Source organism: Dromaius novaehollandiae, chromosome 1 (genome assembly GCF_036370855.1).
Source record: "Dromaius novaehollandiae isolate bDroNov1 chromosome 1, bDroNov1.hap1, whole genome shotgun sequence".
NCBI classification, from domain to species: Eukaryota; Metazoa; Chordata; class Aves; order Casuariiformes; family Dromaiidae; genus Dromaius; species Dromaius novaehollandiae.
In genome coordinates this window covers 43,542,363-43,560,295 of record NC_088098.1, presented here as the reverse complement: position 1 = coordinate 43,560,295, position 17,933 = coordinate 43,542,363, and the positions used below count along the sequence as shown (strand labels likewise).

Sequence of the window (17,933 nt, the reverse complement as noted above, 5' to 3'; positions counted from 1 at the left end):
TCACAAGCAAGACTCAAGAAAGCTGAAGACTTATTTTATCACCACATATTAAAACTTGAGAACAATAAATATTACTTTTTAATCTGGTTCCTTTTAAAGAATAACTAAGAAACATATTCTTAAGAGGTTATAAAAGTATTCATTTTTCTATGCTTTGCTTTTTATGCATAGAGGCTTTGTGAGACTGTAGAGAATAATTATTCAAAAAATATCATATCAAATCTATTTAAATCTCTGTTAATTTTAATTCTACCTTAGAAATAGCTTAGAGGTTTATGCAGCTTCTCCATATGACAATATCCAGTATTTGAGGAGTATGAGAAAGAATTAAACACACAGTATGTGAATAATTGGTATAATTATTCCTCTATTCATCTTCATTATATCATCTTCATATGAGGATCAGCAATGGACTATGTAGAAGAAATGGGTTCCTCTGTGGAGACAGAGAATGGCAGCAAATCTGTCGGTAATTGCCTTTTAAGAACAAAATTGTCCTTTTCAAGAGATGTTTCTAACAGCCAAGGTGACAATCTGAGTTAATGGCCTTCAAAACAACATTTTTAAACTTAAGGCAGTTATGAACTGGTGGAAGAAAAGAAAAAAGCTTTTACAAAGCTTTACATATTGTGGGGGCCTTCTCTGACCTGAAGTTCATTCAGCACCCATAGCTGTTGCAAATATAGCATTGATTTTACAGGCAATGCACACAGAGCCAAGACACATACCCTAAGGATCTCACCAAAAGAATATGCTAAATAGGGTCAAATATGTATAAGCCTGCCTATTTTTTGCAGCTATTTTCCAAAATAAGGGCTGAAGAATGGCTGCAATCAACAGCAATGAGGTCAACAGGAGGTAGCAATACCTAGAAATCAAAGGAGGTTTCAGGACAATGAGGGTCTCTCAGGCATCAAAATGTCACTTTACAATGTTGTTTATCTGGGTTAATAGCATGGGTTTTGTGTATTCTCCAACATTTTTATGCTGTTGTGCTTCTTTTTCACCAATGATTTCATTTTAACCTGAAATACCATCTCTAGCTATTGTATCTTTACTGACCATTCCACAATTACAGATTTTGTTTCCTTGCCTAGTTAGAACTTTCACCTGCTCTAGATGACTCACTCCTTTGTCAGCTCCCCGAACATCTCCATCAAAGGCTAAAGGACAACTTAACAGGCTACCTCCTACCACACTTTAAGATATGTCTCCTCCAGCGACACACAGTAGCTGACCAGATCCACAGTTTAATGCAGTAAGCCATTTAAGCCATTTTCAATCAGTTAACCTGGCTAATCTGTTAATTCTACATTGCAAGGAACCAGCACACAGCCACTTTCAGGATAAATTTGAATTAAAGGGTAGAGCACTAGATAAGGGTGGGACACTTAAACAACATCATTTGAGATCCTTTGGCCATCACCCTGAATACCTAAACCATCTGCAAAATGAAATATGGATGCCTACATTTTTTTTGAAAATTTTAACATTCTTTCCCAGATGATACTCCTATTACCCTATCCTACATTCTTTTAACTCCTATACTCAAACTGCACATCCAGAGAAGTAGATTGTGACAGCCTATTTTTTTTGTGTGTCCATGTTGCATAGTAAATAGTGAGCTGAAGTCTCTTTTTTTCCTCATATTTTAATAGCAGTGAATTTTTGAACAAACTCTATTCTGCTTTGTTATTTCAGATCAACAGGTAATTTAGAATTTAAAGTGTCCATAATAGGACTATGAAGCTTGCATTTTTGTAGGAAAGAGGAGTGCTTCTTAGCTACTTCAGAGCATATTATGTCTCCAGTCTAATTCTACAACGGTTTCATTAAAAAATTAAAGGGCTATGAATCTACTAGAATCTTATTTAAGCAAAGCCCTTAAGCACATTAAAGCATTTAAACCATTGAGATCTAATGTGCTTAAGTACTTTGCTGTTTTTGAATCATAATGATTATTATAGTAATTAATGCATGCTCAGTTAAATCTTATGAATGCATGCATTTAGTGGCTATTTAACAAATAAACTGATTCACAACATTTGCAGTGAGGAAGGGAAGTAGGATTAGCTTTAGTGTAATGAAAATACATTTCACAGCACAAAACCACCCCTCCTGTGTAACAAACTTAGTATAACCACTGATATGGATATGCTTTTTATATGTGTATCCCTACATATGCTTAATAGTAATTGACATAAAATCTCATCTATGAGAAGATTGGGAATTTTTGTTGTTTTTTTCTAGCAACTTGTTAGAGCAGAAATGCTGTGAGGAAATATCTTAAACAGAAAACACTCAGGGTTTCAAAAGCAGCCTGTGTGATTGCCCTTCTTGTCTCTTGGATCATGGACTATCTACCTATTCTGACTGTTTTTGTGTCCCCCGTTCTTTCAGACTGTCTTCTTCCAGACCAGAGCCTTGGAGGCTTGAGAGTCCATGTCTGGTGTAGGGATCAGAGACACAGAGCTGGAAAATGTGTGAGTCTCAAATGGCACCAGAGTTTTTATGGCTTATAAACTTTTTTTTCTATACTGGGATCTTCACCTGTGGACGGACTTGGAAGGCTATCTTTAACTCCTGAAACTGCCCATCGTTATTCTTATTTTTTAGAGGGAGGGAAGGGAAATGCCTTTCAATGAGAAGTTTCAAATGTTCTAGCATTAGTTCCTCTTCTAAATGTGTTTTTCCAGAATGTTTGTATTTCTTATACTAGAAATGTGTTGTAACTTTTCCAGTGACACCACACGAGTGCGAATCAGCTTTTATTTTTTGTCTTTAAAAAGTTTTTTCTTTGAGTATACATAAATTAGATAAACATCATAAATTGTTTTCCTGACTGAATAAATTGCTTTCCTCGTTTAATCAGTGATAGACAAGATTTGGAAGGGCATCAGGCTTTGTTCACACTAGCATACTTTTTTAAAGTCTCATTAGTGCATGGTTTTCTCAAATTATGACAGTAAATTGAGCAGTAAATTAGGAGTCAAGAAGTTAAATTCCTCTACAATATGAAATCTGAAATTGCCAGACAATAGTTAACAGTCAGTTCATAGTATTTCCTCCCTTACTTAGACCTAATCCTTAATAATTTAAAATGGTCAATATAGAGAAAATGATGGCAGTTCTGACTAGTGCATTACACAAAAACTCACATGCATGCATGGGTCTGAGGTGTTCCATTAAGAAATTGTAAGATTCTCCATATGGTTTATGGACACTATCAATTTACTTGGTGTATGTTGGTGTGCTTTATAAAACAGAAAAAGAGTACTATGTTGTAACAAATATATTGAAATCTCAGTTGTGTACAATACATCATGCTTATAAACTAGATTTATTTGCAAATGTATTGGTCCAATTAATCTCAAGTAGGAAAAAATCACATTCAAGAAACAACAGTTGCAAAAAAGACACAGTTATGTTATCATCTTGATGATTTTCCATAGTATATTTTCACACAAGTACGATTTTAGATTTAAATAAGATAACCATAACGCACAGTTACCTATAAACTAAATATACATAGTTTTCTTCGGCTGCATCAGTAATATGAACTTCTCTTGAGTATGTACGGTCTTCTAGCTTTGTTCACATGTAGCTGCCGTTTCAGAATATAGGGATTTTTTCTCTTCATTATTTCCTTATCTTGGCTTGAATTCTCTAGATCAAAAGTATCTTGCTGAAGTAACTGTAGGATGCAAGAAGAGACACCATGGTATCTGGGGTTTGGGGGTTTTTTGGTAATGAAAATTAACAATTTCTAGAGAGTTTTATAAAATTTGTCTTAGCATCTCCCATAAGGAAAAATCCTTACCATAATAGTTTCAATAGCAAAAACAAACAACCCCCCCCCCCCAAACACTAAACTAAGATCAGGCTAAAGATGAGCTGAGGAGTCCTATGGAGGTGCTATTTAAATTCCACTGATATCAATAAGAGTGCTGGTTTTCACTTGAAAGAGTGAAACTTGAGAATACGTCCTTCCTGTACAAGAACCCAAACTTTAGTGAAAAATTCCTAACAATTGTCATTCTATAAACTTTAGTTTAGCTTAAAAAACTCCTAAGACACCCACTGCTTGCTGGCTTCAGCTTTTGACCAGTAGCTATTATCTGCAACTTCCTACAACTAAAAACTAAAAAATGTGTAAAATACATAAATAAATCACAAGAAAGTCAAAGTTTTGTCAATCAAAATATGTTATATAACTGTCTTTTGAATTTTACTTGGAGTTTTTAAAGTGTTTGGTTCATATTAGTTCTCGGTTTATCTATTACGAGTTCATCCATTCTATTACTGCATTCTTCCATGGCCAAACACAATCCTACTGCCTACCTGAAAGGCATTAAACTAAAACCATTTTTATACTCACCTCAGTATTTCCCTATACAATCAAACTCTGTTACTCACTTAATTACTCAATAAATGAGTAGTCATCTAAACTCTTCATTGAAATTAATGGAAAGATTCATGGTTTCAACAGACTTGGAGTCAGTCCTGGATGAATAAGATCACAAGAACTTTTCTCATTACATATATTGTTTATTTCAAGCCTTCTTCAATCTCTTGCCTTCTGGCTCCATCCCTTCTCCTTTTGCTGTACAAATCTTTGCACTTCATAACCTTACTCCTAAGCTGAGAGAGGAATATCATTACTTTTTAAACTTCACATGCTACTGCATGCTACTGTTGAAAGTGATGATTCCCAACTATCACAAAAGGTGATGGGACTGCAAAATCTCCTTTTCAGCACTGAATGCACTGATGAAGAGGAGCCTCAGAAAACTCAGGTTCTCGAAGATGCTGCAGTCTTTTGTATGGGCAATCCCAGCAGATACAAAGTATTGAAACAGAAGCCTTAAAACACAGAGCCATGCTTCAGCAAATAAAAGGGATGAAGATTCAGCAGACTGTCCATGAACCTGGTATAGCTGAAGAAACTGTTTACTGGAAAGTGGGCAGTGGCATGATATCTTTTTTCCCTACCCGAAGCAACTCCTAATGCAATACGTAACAGTTCAAGTGGATTCTACTCAGTGTGACTCTGTGTGATCATGACAGTAAGATAAACACCACAGATGGGCTATAAAACACTGTTTGGGACCAGTGATGTCATATACACACAGTGTCAAATTCCAAGGTCCTCTTAAGGGGCAGGGGAATAATTCCCCTGCTGCTGGTTTCCTAGCATTGGTAAGGAGTCCAGAGTATCCAGTAAAATTATATGTAGACATGTACATACGTCCATGCATTTTGAATCCAGTTTGTTTTAAGTCCTTGAAACAGTTTTTAGAAACCCTGCCTACATTTAGTTATGTCTGAATAAATCTGCAGTAATTTCTCTTCTATTAAGCAGATATTAACTTTGTATTCTGGCACAGAGCTCATTTTCATGTGTTTGTTTGGTTCTTCCGGATGGTTACAAAGAGTGGAGAAATTCTGTAGTTAAGAATTTTTCATATTTATCCATTGGTTCTCATCCAAAAGAGACGTTTAGCTCTTCAGAAACTACATTAACTCACAACCCTTTTGAAAAGACGATGTTAGACATAATAGATATTAGAGAGGTATTAGACAGATATTGAGGAGGGGTGATTTAAGCAGAGAACCTGAGGTTTGGAAGAACCCTAGAACATGGATTTTCAAAGATCACTAAAAAGATAAACACAGCCTAGGAGTGTAATAGTAGCTGCAACATTATTTGTGACCGTTTGTTTTACCTCCCAGTGCTGAAAGGCTCTGCTGTGGCAAACTTTTTGGAGTTGATATACTGTCAGCATTGCTTCCAAGCCAAAGCCATCCAGGGCAGCAGGAAACTGTCTTCCTGAAATGAGATCTTCTTCATCTACCTCTGCTGTTTCCCCCACTTGGTTGTTTATGTTGTTGATAAGATTGCAGACATTTAGCAGAGTCATTTTCCAGTAAGGAAGTTTTGCTCTGTTAATCTGAAAATACAAATGCCTATTAGTTAATGCTTTGCAATTTTTGTTTTTAGTAATAATGTATGACAGTCAAACATTTTGGTAGGAGCAAGTTTGTTTGTTTGAAGTCCTTTTCATCTGCCCTACTTTAAGTCAATAATTAGAGAGTGCTGAAGTTAGGACAACTCATTTATTAAACATACTGAGTCTGCTTCCCCACTGCCTTACCCCCCAGGTAGACATACAGGATGAAAAAGTAAAGCACTACCAAACTAGAATGGTAGCATTTCATACTCATTGCATAGGTGCAAGCAAAAGCACTGATGGAAATTAATGTAATATAAATTCACAGGTGTAAATGAGGACAATGATTCAAGAGTACTGGACAAATTCCCAGTACTGGATTCCAAGCTAGATGCCTGTGGTTAACTAGGCACTCCTCCCCAGTTCAGAACGAATGCCAGTCATTTCAAAATTCCCTGAGAAAAGGAACGGAGTCCCTGCTTCAGGGCAATCTGTCTGATGAGGCTGGTCTGAAGTTATGGAATCTGTAAGTTCCGGGAGTTTTGGATCCTGGAGAGTAACGAGCCTGAGAGATGAGAATCTAAGGTCTACAGGCTTAGCGCAAGACGGAGCAGAGTTGTGTAAATAGTGGATTTCTGATTGGGGGCTGGATGGAAAAAACTGAGACCAGTTGTATTTGGGTGGTACCCAATGGACATGTTCAGAGGTGTTGCAGAAAGACAGAAATAAACTGAGACATTTCAGCATGGTTTGACCCAAATTTTGCTTGATCCAATAATCTGCCTTATTTAGGAGTTATTTAACTTTTAAACCCTCTTAAAAAACAGAAAACAGCTTTTCAAGCCAAAAATCCAAAAATTTTCATTTGGAAAATGCTCAAAAGAAACATTTTTACTTTTCCATAGATACGTTTTTTTCCAAGCAATTGTAGCAGTAGTTTTATTTAGTTTTGATCATCAGTAATAAAAATCAGGTGGAAAACCTAATTCCCTCGTTCACTGTTTTCATCCTTAGCTTGCCATTTTCTTGGTTCTCCCACTATTAATCATTTCTTTCAAATGTTATTCCTCTTGTTGATGAGTAGAGAAATTAGTTTCCTTGAACCGGAATTGGTGACAGAGCAATCTCCCATCAAAAGCCAAATAGTAAATTCCTATTTATAAATGGCAAGTGCACATTAGGCTCACACTTTACCTGGGAATTGAAATGTGGTTGTTGTTTCTTTTCCTGGATGTACAAAGTTATATATATGTACTACAGTAATATAGACATTGCCTTTTACTTAGTGACAACACCATTAAAAAAGAGTGTAGATGTGGTGTTTACTTACCTGATCATTAAAGAATCCTACAGCCTGGTGCTTCTTTAAGGCACCTTCCTAACAAAGCAGTATTGTATGCAAGATTTATGCATGTTGGTCAGTATTTACTTTTTTTTTTTTGAAGAAAGAGAAAGAAAATACAGAGGAGTGAGGAAAAAACAAGAAACTAACATCACTAATAGTATTACTTACAAGAAATTCCCTTTTGACCATAATCTTTACTCCAATATACACATGGATTTCTATATAACAGCAATTTAGCCTTTTAATAAAATCACTATGCATTCTCAGATTCCTAACAGCATGGCTCAGAAAAAGCGTATTTTGTTTTGAGAGTAAAAAGAAAATACATCCTAAATTTTATTCAGAAGCTTGAAATTGTTTCTGCATTGTTTACTTTGGGTTCATCTGTTGTCCCTTCCAGATGCCACAATTAGTCTGTTGAATTATTTGAAAAGATGTGACAGGTTCAAAACAAAATTAACCTCTTTACAGAATACTTAACTTAATTATCAGAAGTTAAATTAGCAAAAAGAGCAAGTGTCCACTGCAATTTAAAGATCTTTGGTATGTTTTAAACTACATGTGAAATATAAAAATATGGATTTTCTCCTGCCAAATGAGGAAGCTTTTCCAATGCACTTCTCAAGCCTTGGTATATGAAAGAAAGGTGAGTTAGCACTTCTCTAGCTAACTTGCAATAAAAAGTGAGATCTAGAAGTAGTGCCACACGAGCAAGTGAAAGTTCCTGGTTAAAATTGGGATTTATTCAGGTGGATGGGAATGGGAGAGAAGAGGTGAGGACTGGGAAATTTGTTAGGCCTTCCTACATAATTTATGGAATCTTTTTCATCTAAATTTACTGCTTTACATTAGATTGACGCATGTTTTTGTTTAAAAGAACTTTTTGTGTATATATTAGCAAAATACCTAAATAGCAACCTCTAGTTAGGTAAAATTTATCATAGCTGTTACTTACTAAGTTGAGGGAAAAAAAATATCTAATAATCAGACCTTGTGATGCTGTCTGCAATGCATACCTCATTGGTAAAGTGAGTCTAATTCCCGTTAATACCATGCAAACATCACTTCAAAGTATTTTTACTTGGGTGCACCTACTTCTGATTTGCGCTACTGCCAGCTCACAGAATGACACTGTAATACTTTAAACATTTCAGTCAAGAGTGAAATGATTTCTTAACTGAACGTGGAGCTCTCCAGGTCATGCCCAGACACTAAACAGAGCAGTCGTGTTACTGTCCTACTCTATTTCATTACTACAGTAAGCATTAAAATCAGGAAGCCCTGTTTTGTAGGCTCTGTGAAATATCTAAGGTGAATATCCTAAAGGAGTCTGCAAAAATACAGTTTTAGATGACTATAACCCAAATGTTCAGGTTCTTTTTCAATATGTGATATATTTGCCACTCAGGCCTACACAATACCAACTACAGTTGTTCAAGATATGTTTTGGAAAATAACCATGCAAGAGCTCAAGAAACCTGTATCTGAGATAGAACTACTTTTTTGAAGATTAACCTGAAAAAAATCTAGGAGTGATTTGATGGAACAAAAGAGACTACATTATGAATCTGAACTTAAATATCATTAATGCTGAAGAATTCATGTAGTAAATGTCATGCATGTGTTTCCATTGATGAACATTCTCCTGAAAGAAGACTCAGAAATATGGTTTCCTACACCTTTTATATATTTTGCAAGATAATTTATACTGGACAAAGAAACTGAAATGAGCTGAAGAATAACATTTCCTTCTTTGATAACTGATTCGACTAATAAAGGACTAAAGAGAATCCCAAGTTATAACATATATACTACCTTTTTCTTTCCATTTCTGGCTGAATGATACTTCTAGATACCCTGTTGATACAGTTTGTGTCTTAATATATTTTGTGTTAAAATTAATACTTCTCAAATGTTAATTATTTTAGGAAAAAAACAGTCATTTTTGATATTTTTGTCTTTATGCAGAAAAAGCAGATGAAACCTAGATTCATAATCAAGTAAAATTCAAGGTAACTAAGGGATAGGTAAAACACCCTGACTTTGCTTACATCATGCCAGAGATACTATAATGCAGAGAACTGAAGGCTTTTTATGGTACCTTTCCTAGGGCACCTTACTCCTTTTACTTAGTCTTGCTTCACTAATTCGTTTACATAGAACAAGAGGGGGGATCCACTTCTTTTTCCACAACCGATAATGACATAGAGGATGCTCAGATAACTTTGGTAGTATTCTGGAAGATATCTGTAGTATTCAGCAGCATAAGCTACTAGGTCAGCAGGTCTGCACTGTCTTTACCTGTGTGCTTCTATGATTCCTTTTCAGAATAGTAGTCGAATTTTGCTTGGAATGTGACAATAAAAATAACAATAAAATAGTCTCTGTCTTTAAGTAGATATAGTATTGAGTTCTGCTACAGCAGAAGTTCTCCCATGGTATATACTAATGCCTGTAAACGTAATGAATTGGTATACTATGACTGAGTCAGGAGTTCTTAGACAGCTTGTAACCTAGTCTGTCTGACAAGGTAGACGAGGCATATCCAGTCAGGAATAGACATCCTGGAACAATAAGAAACTGAAAGGGTCCAAGACTTCAGAATAATTTAATGAGAGAGTAAGTAATTTAATGTGAGAGTAAGCAGAGTATATTCTAGTGATGACATCCTTCAAAGAAACTTTTCCTTCCTTTCCCTTCCCTTCCTTTCCCTTCCCTTCCCTTCCCTTTTTTGTTTTTTTAAGCTAGCATTATCTCAGCCTTGTTTGAGTTCAGCTGAGCATTTTGGGAGCTGGGAATAGAGCTAGTTATTTGATGCAAAAGAGCAAGATAACAGATAGTTATCTGTGCATTTGAGACACTTCAGATCGTGCTGTCTTACCAGGTTTTCCAAATAGCTGTTTGAATTTTATCTTACAGGAAAGACAAATAAAGTATTTTAGGGACATGTTTGATCCTTTTATCTTCCTCGAGATGTAAGCACAGGGAAGGGTGATAAACTGCATTAAATGTTGAAGACGTCATGGTAAGCATGGACATACTTCTTTAGGGATAAACAGTGTTTCAGCGCAGGGATGATTCTAAAAAGTAGTTTTTAAAAGGCCATCAGACACTGTACAACAGTCTGTGAAGTCATAAGCATCCATATGGTAACTCTTTACATAATATTGGATAGACTCCTGAATGCTGCAAAAGATGAGTGCTTTAGTTCAGAACACCTGCTATAGCCTTGATACTATACTTCACAAGTGCCCGCTCATGAAGAATTCCCAGACACATACCAGGAACCACTAGTGATAATCCACTTTGCTGCATTTTCAGATCTGGGCTTTCATAATCATGTTTGTTTGTTTGCTTGTTTGTTTGTCTCCCCTCTCTTAGAGGTGCAAACCATAAAGTTCATCTAAATTGGCTGGGTTTCCCTTGATGTTGATTACCAAGTCCGTGTCAAAGACAATGAATGCAGTTTAACAGTAACTGTCCTCAACTGGAGCCAGATCTCAGGTACACAACAACCCATTTATGATGTGTAGCATCCCTAAATTTGTCTCCCACACTTCCAGTATATCTCTACATGGCTAGCAGAAACATAGTTTTGTTCTAATGAAGGTCATAAACCAGCAGATAGCAACAGAAAAAAATGAAAAAGAATCTGTCATTTCAGTAATGAATGGAATAGTGGTACATTCCTTGTAGGTGCAGTATTATATACATTTTCAGTCATTCCACTATGCCTTACTTTGATGTCAAGAAACAATATATATTACACTAATGAATTTTAAATGGAGATTAAAACATTATCACTCAGAGCTAAAACAATGATGTTTCTGCCATCTGTCCACTGCTTCTATGAAGTTCGGGGGTCACAACTTATCATATATAACATTAGGAAATCAAACAGCAAATCACTTGATGCAACACAGTATGTTGCATGTAGATGTATGCAACACAGTATGTAGATGGCAAACATCTTTGCATTATTAATTGCAGCACTATATTTGTGCATTCTTAGTTATCTGGTATGAAATTCGTTCAGAGACTATACTGTGTGCTGAGAGAGAAGAAGAGATAGAAGTGGGAGTTGGGAGTCACAATTCCACTGAAGTCAGTAGCAAAAATATCACTAGCTTCAGGGTTTTTCCCACAGGGTATATTAAGCTTTGGCACTCAGAGGCAGAACTATTTTTGTCAGCCCCCTACATTTACATTTATCTCTGGAAAAGAAACTCTATTAAATCTTTCTCTCCATTAGAGAAGCAAGTGGCAAACAGGTTTGTTTGGCATCTAAGGCCAAATACCATGCAAGTAAAGAACATGAGAACCTAAGAACTACCACATAGGATCAAAACATCACCTCTTCCAGGCTGACTTCTTATTCTAGGCTGTTCAAAGGATATTGCAAAAAAGTTCACATGTAAGCAAATATCAAAAATATAGAAGTCTTCCAGGCAGGCTCTATCCTTAACCTTCATCTAGTCATTGACTTAGAAAATTCTTTTTTCTTAATTGTCATGAAAATATCATTTCATTTTCCACTGAAATTAAGCAACAGCTGAACATCACTAGAACAAAGAGTTAAAGCATTCCACCTTAAGCCCTTGAAACTGCTTCAGGATTTATTTTTCAATATGTTGCTGAAGAAATATTAGACAAGCATGTATTTCTTAGTTCGTTTGTGGAAAACAGAAGTGTTGAGAAAGTGTTCCTCTGTCAGCTTGTCCAATACATATGTTCAACACCTGCTGCTTCACCTACATGAATATGAGCTTGGAACTGAACTTTTGTCTATTTGTAATAAACAACATGTACATCGCTTAGAGTTTGGCCTCTTGTCAAGGAAATGTTGTTTACCAGATTAATACTTTCATAGTCATGTCCCCATGTTCTTGTACGAGCGCTATGAAGAAATTCCTAAACCAAAATCAGCATTTGTAGTAACAGCTTTCATTTTATGGCTATTAATTTTATATGCATGTAGAAAAAGTTCTGCATAAAAATTTCACTTATGGATTTGACTCAATGTTAATTTAGCTTTCATCAGACATAAGCGTATTGGAAACACATTTCCTCATATAACTTTACATCTCTGCACATAATACAGTTTCGACAGTTTAATGAAAGTACTGGTACTATGAGTGAGGGACACTTTGTGTGTGTCACATCAACACCTTTAAATTTCCTTTGAACTAGAAGAAAATTTTGTACAAAAGTAATGTTTATCACTGAACGGTTAGGTCTAGACCATAGGTTATTACTTTGTGCAGAGACTTCTCGGTTTGTAATGAGAATTTATTTGCTCTCTGCCCGTCAGCTAGAGGAGGAAAAATAATTACCTTTGATGTATACATATTGGTCAATAAATCTGCTTCTAACGCTTTCATTTCCTCTTCTGAATCTGGGAATAAATCAGAAACATATGTTTATTATTTTATCATAAATCACAGACATTTGAATTCAGCACACAGAATTTAGGCACATCAATGAGTTTTGAAACGAATGTTAGATAAAAGCGTAGCAATGTGATCTAAAGGGACTGACTGTGAAGAGGCTTTAAGTAACTGCAGCATGAAATAAAATCATTATTTTAAAATGGAAACTTGCTGACTTTTTAAAGCTTGATAAAGCACATTGATGTGAGTAGAAAGATACAGTAATTTCAATTCACTGCTAGAAAGGCCTACAAATCTGCAGTCATTTCATTAAAAAAAACTGTCGTGGTATTTTTCATTCAAAAACAGTAGGATTTTGATAATTATTATTTGTCACCTTTGCTAACTTTGGAAGACTTTTAATGTATTTTTAAAGAATATTCTTTAAGTAGCAGCTAAGAAATTAGATTAATGGTAGTTATGAGTACTTAACAAAGTTTAGTTTCAATTATTTTTGAACAAATTAAGAATAATTTTACTGATGACAGGTTTGAGATAGCGCAGAGTTTGTTATACAAGCTCTTGCAATGTATACACAAAGATAAAGTATTCTAACTGAAATCCTTAGGATTTTATTTACTAATTTAATTGACTTTTAATAGCTCAGTGCATTTGCAAGACCTGTGATTTGGTGAATAGGGTAAACGTAACTCTTGAAAAAGAAAACACAATTAAAAGCATTTCTGCTTCGGGCTTAACTTAAGCACAAGGAAGAGCTGTTGCTTTGAAAATGTAACAGCAATCACAACCCAAAGAAGAGCTATACACAGAAATCAGTTAAACCTTCTGCTGAAACAAGGTTCTGTTTAGCCTTTATCTTCCCCTGAGTACTGGCAGTCCAAACCCAAACAGTACACTTACATTTAAGCCAAAACTAAAGCACCATCTATTCCATGTTAATACAAGTCAAATCTCTGTTTCATTAAAAGGATCCATGTTATTAGTATGTAACATCCGAAGAATCTGTGGAGAGATTCTGCTTCTTCCTTAATTTTAGGAGTCATTACCATGATATCTTATTAACTTCCACAGGAACATAGGACTGAAAGGGACTTCTTTTTATAAGTCCATGCTAGTCCATACTAGATTCGTGCTAGCACAGGAAACTGATCATTATAATATTTTTTTTAATTGATCGTGTTCCATCTTAATAATTAAGATTATTTTTTCCCCTCACATTTCTTCTTTGGGGAATTCCTGCAAACCATCAATGGTTATTCACCGTCTTCTCATTTCAAGCCTAATTTCTTTCTAATTACAAATTCATTTGTGGCTAGTATATAATCTCCTTCACTATTATTGGTAGTTTTCCATTTCTAGTTTTTACCCAACTCATGTATTTTTTGAGAGCAATCATAGCCATTTCAAGCTTAGATTTTTAGGGTGTATTCACATGATGGTTACCAAGCAAACACAACATCACCCTGCCTTTACTACAAGCTTTTGGGAATAAGCCATTCCCCTGGAAACCATGTAGATACATCACTGCAAGCTTATGCCCAGAGCTGTTAGACTCTGTCTCTCACCTAGTCTCTCACCTAGTCTCCTCTCATATAATAGACCCCCTATTCCCCAAGTCCTCAGAATGGCCTTCCTCTGTGCCTGATGTAATCTGAATAATTGTACAGTATACTCCAGATGAAAAGTCTCAGGACTTAACTACCTTAATGCCTAATGCTTACCACTAGCCACAGCAAATAGCGCTCTGGTACATGTTAGGATTTTACTTGCCTTTTACGGTGGAAAACCTTAGTATCTCATAACAAGGCTGATGTCAGCTAGTATAACCAAGTTCTGTATCTCCTCAAACACTTCCAACAGGTGTGCTTCTGCTAAAGGGAGTTGTTAATAGCCACTTCTATTATTTCCCAATTGCATTCCCAATTCCAACTGCATTCTGTACTGTTGCACTGTTTCCTATTTCATTACTGAAGTCATCAAAAACTTCCATGTGTTATGATAATCTTCCTCTCTATGGATGTTCATGCTCACCCTTGTGTTACTAGCACACTACAACCGCTCACTCTTACTTCTTGCATTGAGGTTGCTACTGAAAATATTGAATAGATCAGTATTACAGAAAGTCACTAGCAACTTCTCTCTCGCTGAATGCTTTCCACTTCAGCACTACCTGTTGTCAACATTACCTAATCTCTTAACCACTTTACCAGTAACTGAAGCCATATGGGCAGTGCCAGATCTGCTCAGCCTAATCTCTACCAGCGACAGCAGCAGCTGCTGGGAATAGGGGAGCGGCCCATGTGGATGGCATCCTGATCTGTGGTGCACGCCCTGGGTCATCAGCTGGGGACAACGAAAGGACATGCGTCTGCTTAGCACCCGGATTTTGAAATGTGAAAGTAGAGCGCTGTGCTGAATAGTTAGGTATCAAGAAACATTTTGATTAAGCAGCCTGGATAACATTGCTTAGGAGACTGTTCCAGGTTCCTAGAGGGAAGAAGGAAGCAAAGCTTGGGTGTCTATTCAGACAGGAGCACATACAGATAAAATAGGAATGCAAGAGCCAGAGGAGGAGGTAAAAGCATAAAAGGAACAGACTCTCAGAAAGCGCTGAATAAAAAGTCTGATTATATGTTTTTGTTTGTATCGGCAGAAAATCCACACACTTTGCTGTCCTCTTGATCATTCACTGCTTATTGACAAGGAATGATGTTTCTATTCGTATATTTGCATTCTACAAGAATAGTTAAATTCCATAAGAACCCACCTTCCCCTGAGGGCAAACATTTTCAAAAGAAAACTAAACTGAATGATAATTTTCTTTATAACATAATTGCCCATATTAATTAAAACTGACTCGGCCCTTCCAATGGCATTTCTCATTAAAATGTAATTTCAAATTTTCAAGCAAATGAAACATCATGTCAATTATACATACAATTTTGTTTCCCTTTTATGAGGCTATTTTAATTTCCACTTAAATCTTTGACTTTAATGGGTTTTCAGTCAGGCTCTACAAACAGCAGAGTTGAATATTCTTCACTGAAAATACTAGCCATGTCTTCACTTAAAAAAGCTTTAGATATATGAGGAGAGAATGATAAATATTAAGCACTGTCACGAAGATTGTGGGTCTCTAAAACACATGGAATAATTGTATTTGAAATGATAGGAATATAAAACACAGGCATTATATGTGCCACATCTTTCTTCTGCAGCATACACACTGGAAACTTTCATCTAAAGAGAGAATTATGAACTCGTTAATCTTCCTGAATAGTGAAGATACTTCTTTATTTACTCATCTAAATTTTGTGGAGTTAAAAATTAAAGTAATTCGCAAGTTAGTAAGACTGGGTTTTGAAACCTATCTTTCAAAACCTTCATTTCTCTGACACCTGCTCTGTGTCTGTATGTGTACAAAGATGCTTAATTACCACTAAACTATCTTTTTTTGTCATACACACATGCACACAGACACACACAGACACACACAGACACACACAGACACACACAGACTTAGCTGTGTCATTTTCCAAAGGGGCAAGCAACACATTTTAATACATAGTCCTCTTTTTCAAGTTTCTGAAACAATTATTCTTGGAATAGTAACACACTTGTATTGAACCTCCTACTACATGATCTGCATCTAGTTCAGCATTTTTTGTCATCATTTCAAAACAGTCGTTAGCAATTTTTTTCCAGAGTCCTAACCTGTGTTTCAGGTAACCAAAGGGCTCCGATGTAAACCTGAAGATGTGGAGATATAATCATGCCGACTTGTATTACAGCAGGTATTCACAGGAGCTGTAGAAACTGTAATTTCTACGCCAGTTTGGAATTAGGTGGTGTTCAATAATCATGTATGAGGTAGCATTGTGTATAGCTAAGCAAGGGGTCTACACTGATACATGTCTCTCTGTGCCTAGCCTACAGCAACGAGCACGGTATCGGTGCCGCCTTTGACGCTGTCTGGAGGAATGGCAAGTGTGAAGGCAGAAACTCACGGCAGCGACGGCGAAGGCGATGCTGGCCGGACCCTGCTAGCAGGGGCGGCCCCTTGGCACCTCCGGACGGGGCCGCCTGAGCCCCGAGGTAGCCGCAGCCCCGCTCCAGGGGCCCGGGCGCCTCAGGTGCCGCTGCCGCCCTCGGTCCCGGAGAGCGGGGGCAAAACAGGGGCCAGAGAGGCGGCGTCGCCCGCGGAGCGGCTCTTACCTGAGCAGAGGCTGCCGGCGGCCAAGGCCAGCAGCGCCACGCACACCAGCTGGGCTCTCATCCTGCCGCGCCGCCGCTAGCGGGGCAAGTCCATAAATCCTGGGGAGAGACGGACAGAGAGACACACACAGAGACACACACAGAGACAGCGCGGCCGCTCCGCTGCCTCCCGCGGGCGGCTGCCGGGACCATGCGGGGCGCCCGGACCCTTCCCCAACTATATAAGCCGCGGAGTGATGTCACGGCCGCGCCGCCAGCGCCTCCTGAGGAAGCGCCCTCCCTCCTCCTCCTCCTCCTCCTCCTCCTCCGCTGCCGCCGCCGCCGCGGCCGGCCCCGCCGGCGCTCCGCGCCCGGGGGCGCTGACGCCACTCGCCGCCTGACGCACGCGGAGACCCGCGGTGGGGGGGGAGGTGCGCGGAGCCCCCGCGGAGCGGGGCTGGTGCGTGGCGCCCCGCGTGGGGGGCGCGCAGCGGCTCCGCGGCCCCGCACGCACACCTCCGCCTGCGCGGCCGGAGCGCGTCGTGCCGAAAGGCGACGCTCCTCCGGCCCCGAAAAGCGTTACTTTATTTATTTTTTATATGTGTTTTAAAGTCGTGTCTCGGGTGGCCGGTGCGCGGGGAGGGGCGGGGAGCGGCGGTGGGGCAGCGCGGGCGCCCTCTCCGTCGGTTTTACCTTTCCTCGCGGCTAGGGAAAAGCGGGGAGCAGGGCGCCCGCAGGCAGCGGAGCCGCCGGGAGAGCAGGAGGCGGAGAGACGGGGAACGCCGCCTGCCCAAGGTTTTTGCCCGATGCCCAACAAACTGTAACACCTGGCCCGGCGCGACGCCCGCTGCCCCCGAGGGTAACCGCGCAGCGGCCAGCTATTGCTTCGGCCGCGGGAGAGCGCCTGCAGGGCATCCCGCGGAATTTACTTTTTCCAACTGAATTTCACGACTTCAGTAGGATTTTTTTTCCCCTCCACAGCTAACGGACCGGACTTCGTGAGCAGCATCCCGGGCTCCAGACGCAGCGAAACACGCGGGGGAGCCGGCGGGC

The 17,933-nt window shown here is 38.5% G+C and overlaps 1 protein-coding gene across 1 annotated transcript; it reads right to left on the bottom strand.

The window, feature by feature from the left end:
* Nucleotides 1–2,755: 2,755 nt before the first annotated feature.
* On the bottom strand, nt 2,756–17,146 carry NTS (neurotensin). The gene is made up of 4 exons (XM_026097116.2): nt 16,902–17,146; nt 12,630–12,691; nt 5,727–5,951; nt 2,756–3,694 (listed from the first exon to the last, which is right to left on the bottom strand). Exons 1-4 carry the CDS (start codon nt 16,960–16,962, stop codon nt 3,548–3,550), a joined length of 495 nt encoding a protein of 164 aa, XP_025952901.2. The 5' UTR covers nt 16,963–17,146; the 3' UTR covers nt 2,756–3,547.
* Between the last annotated feature and the right edge of the window lie 787 nt (nt 17,147–17,933).

Coding starts and splice junctions, on each gene's coding strand:
- NTS (XM_026097116.2), bottom strand. CDS start 16,962: ATGAGAGCCCAGCTGGTGTGCGTGGCGCTGCTGGCCTTGGCCGCCGGC. Junction 12,692..16,901: donor CGCCGGCAGCCTCTGCTCAG/GTAAGAGCCGCT, acceptor ATTTATTCCCAG/ATTCAGAAGAGGAAATGAAA. Junction 3,695..5,726: donor GAGCCTTTCAGCACTGGGAG/GTAAAACAAACG, acceptor TGCATCCTACAG/TTACTTCAGCAAGATACTTT.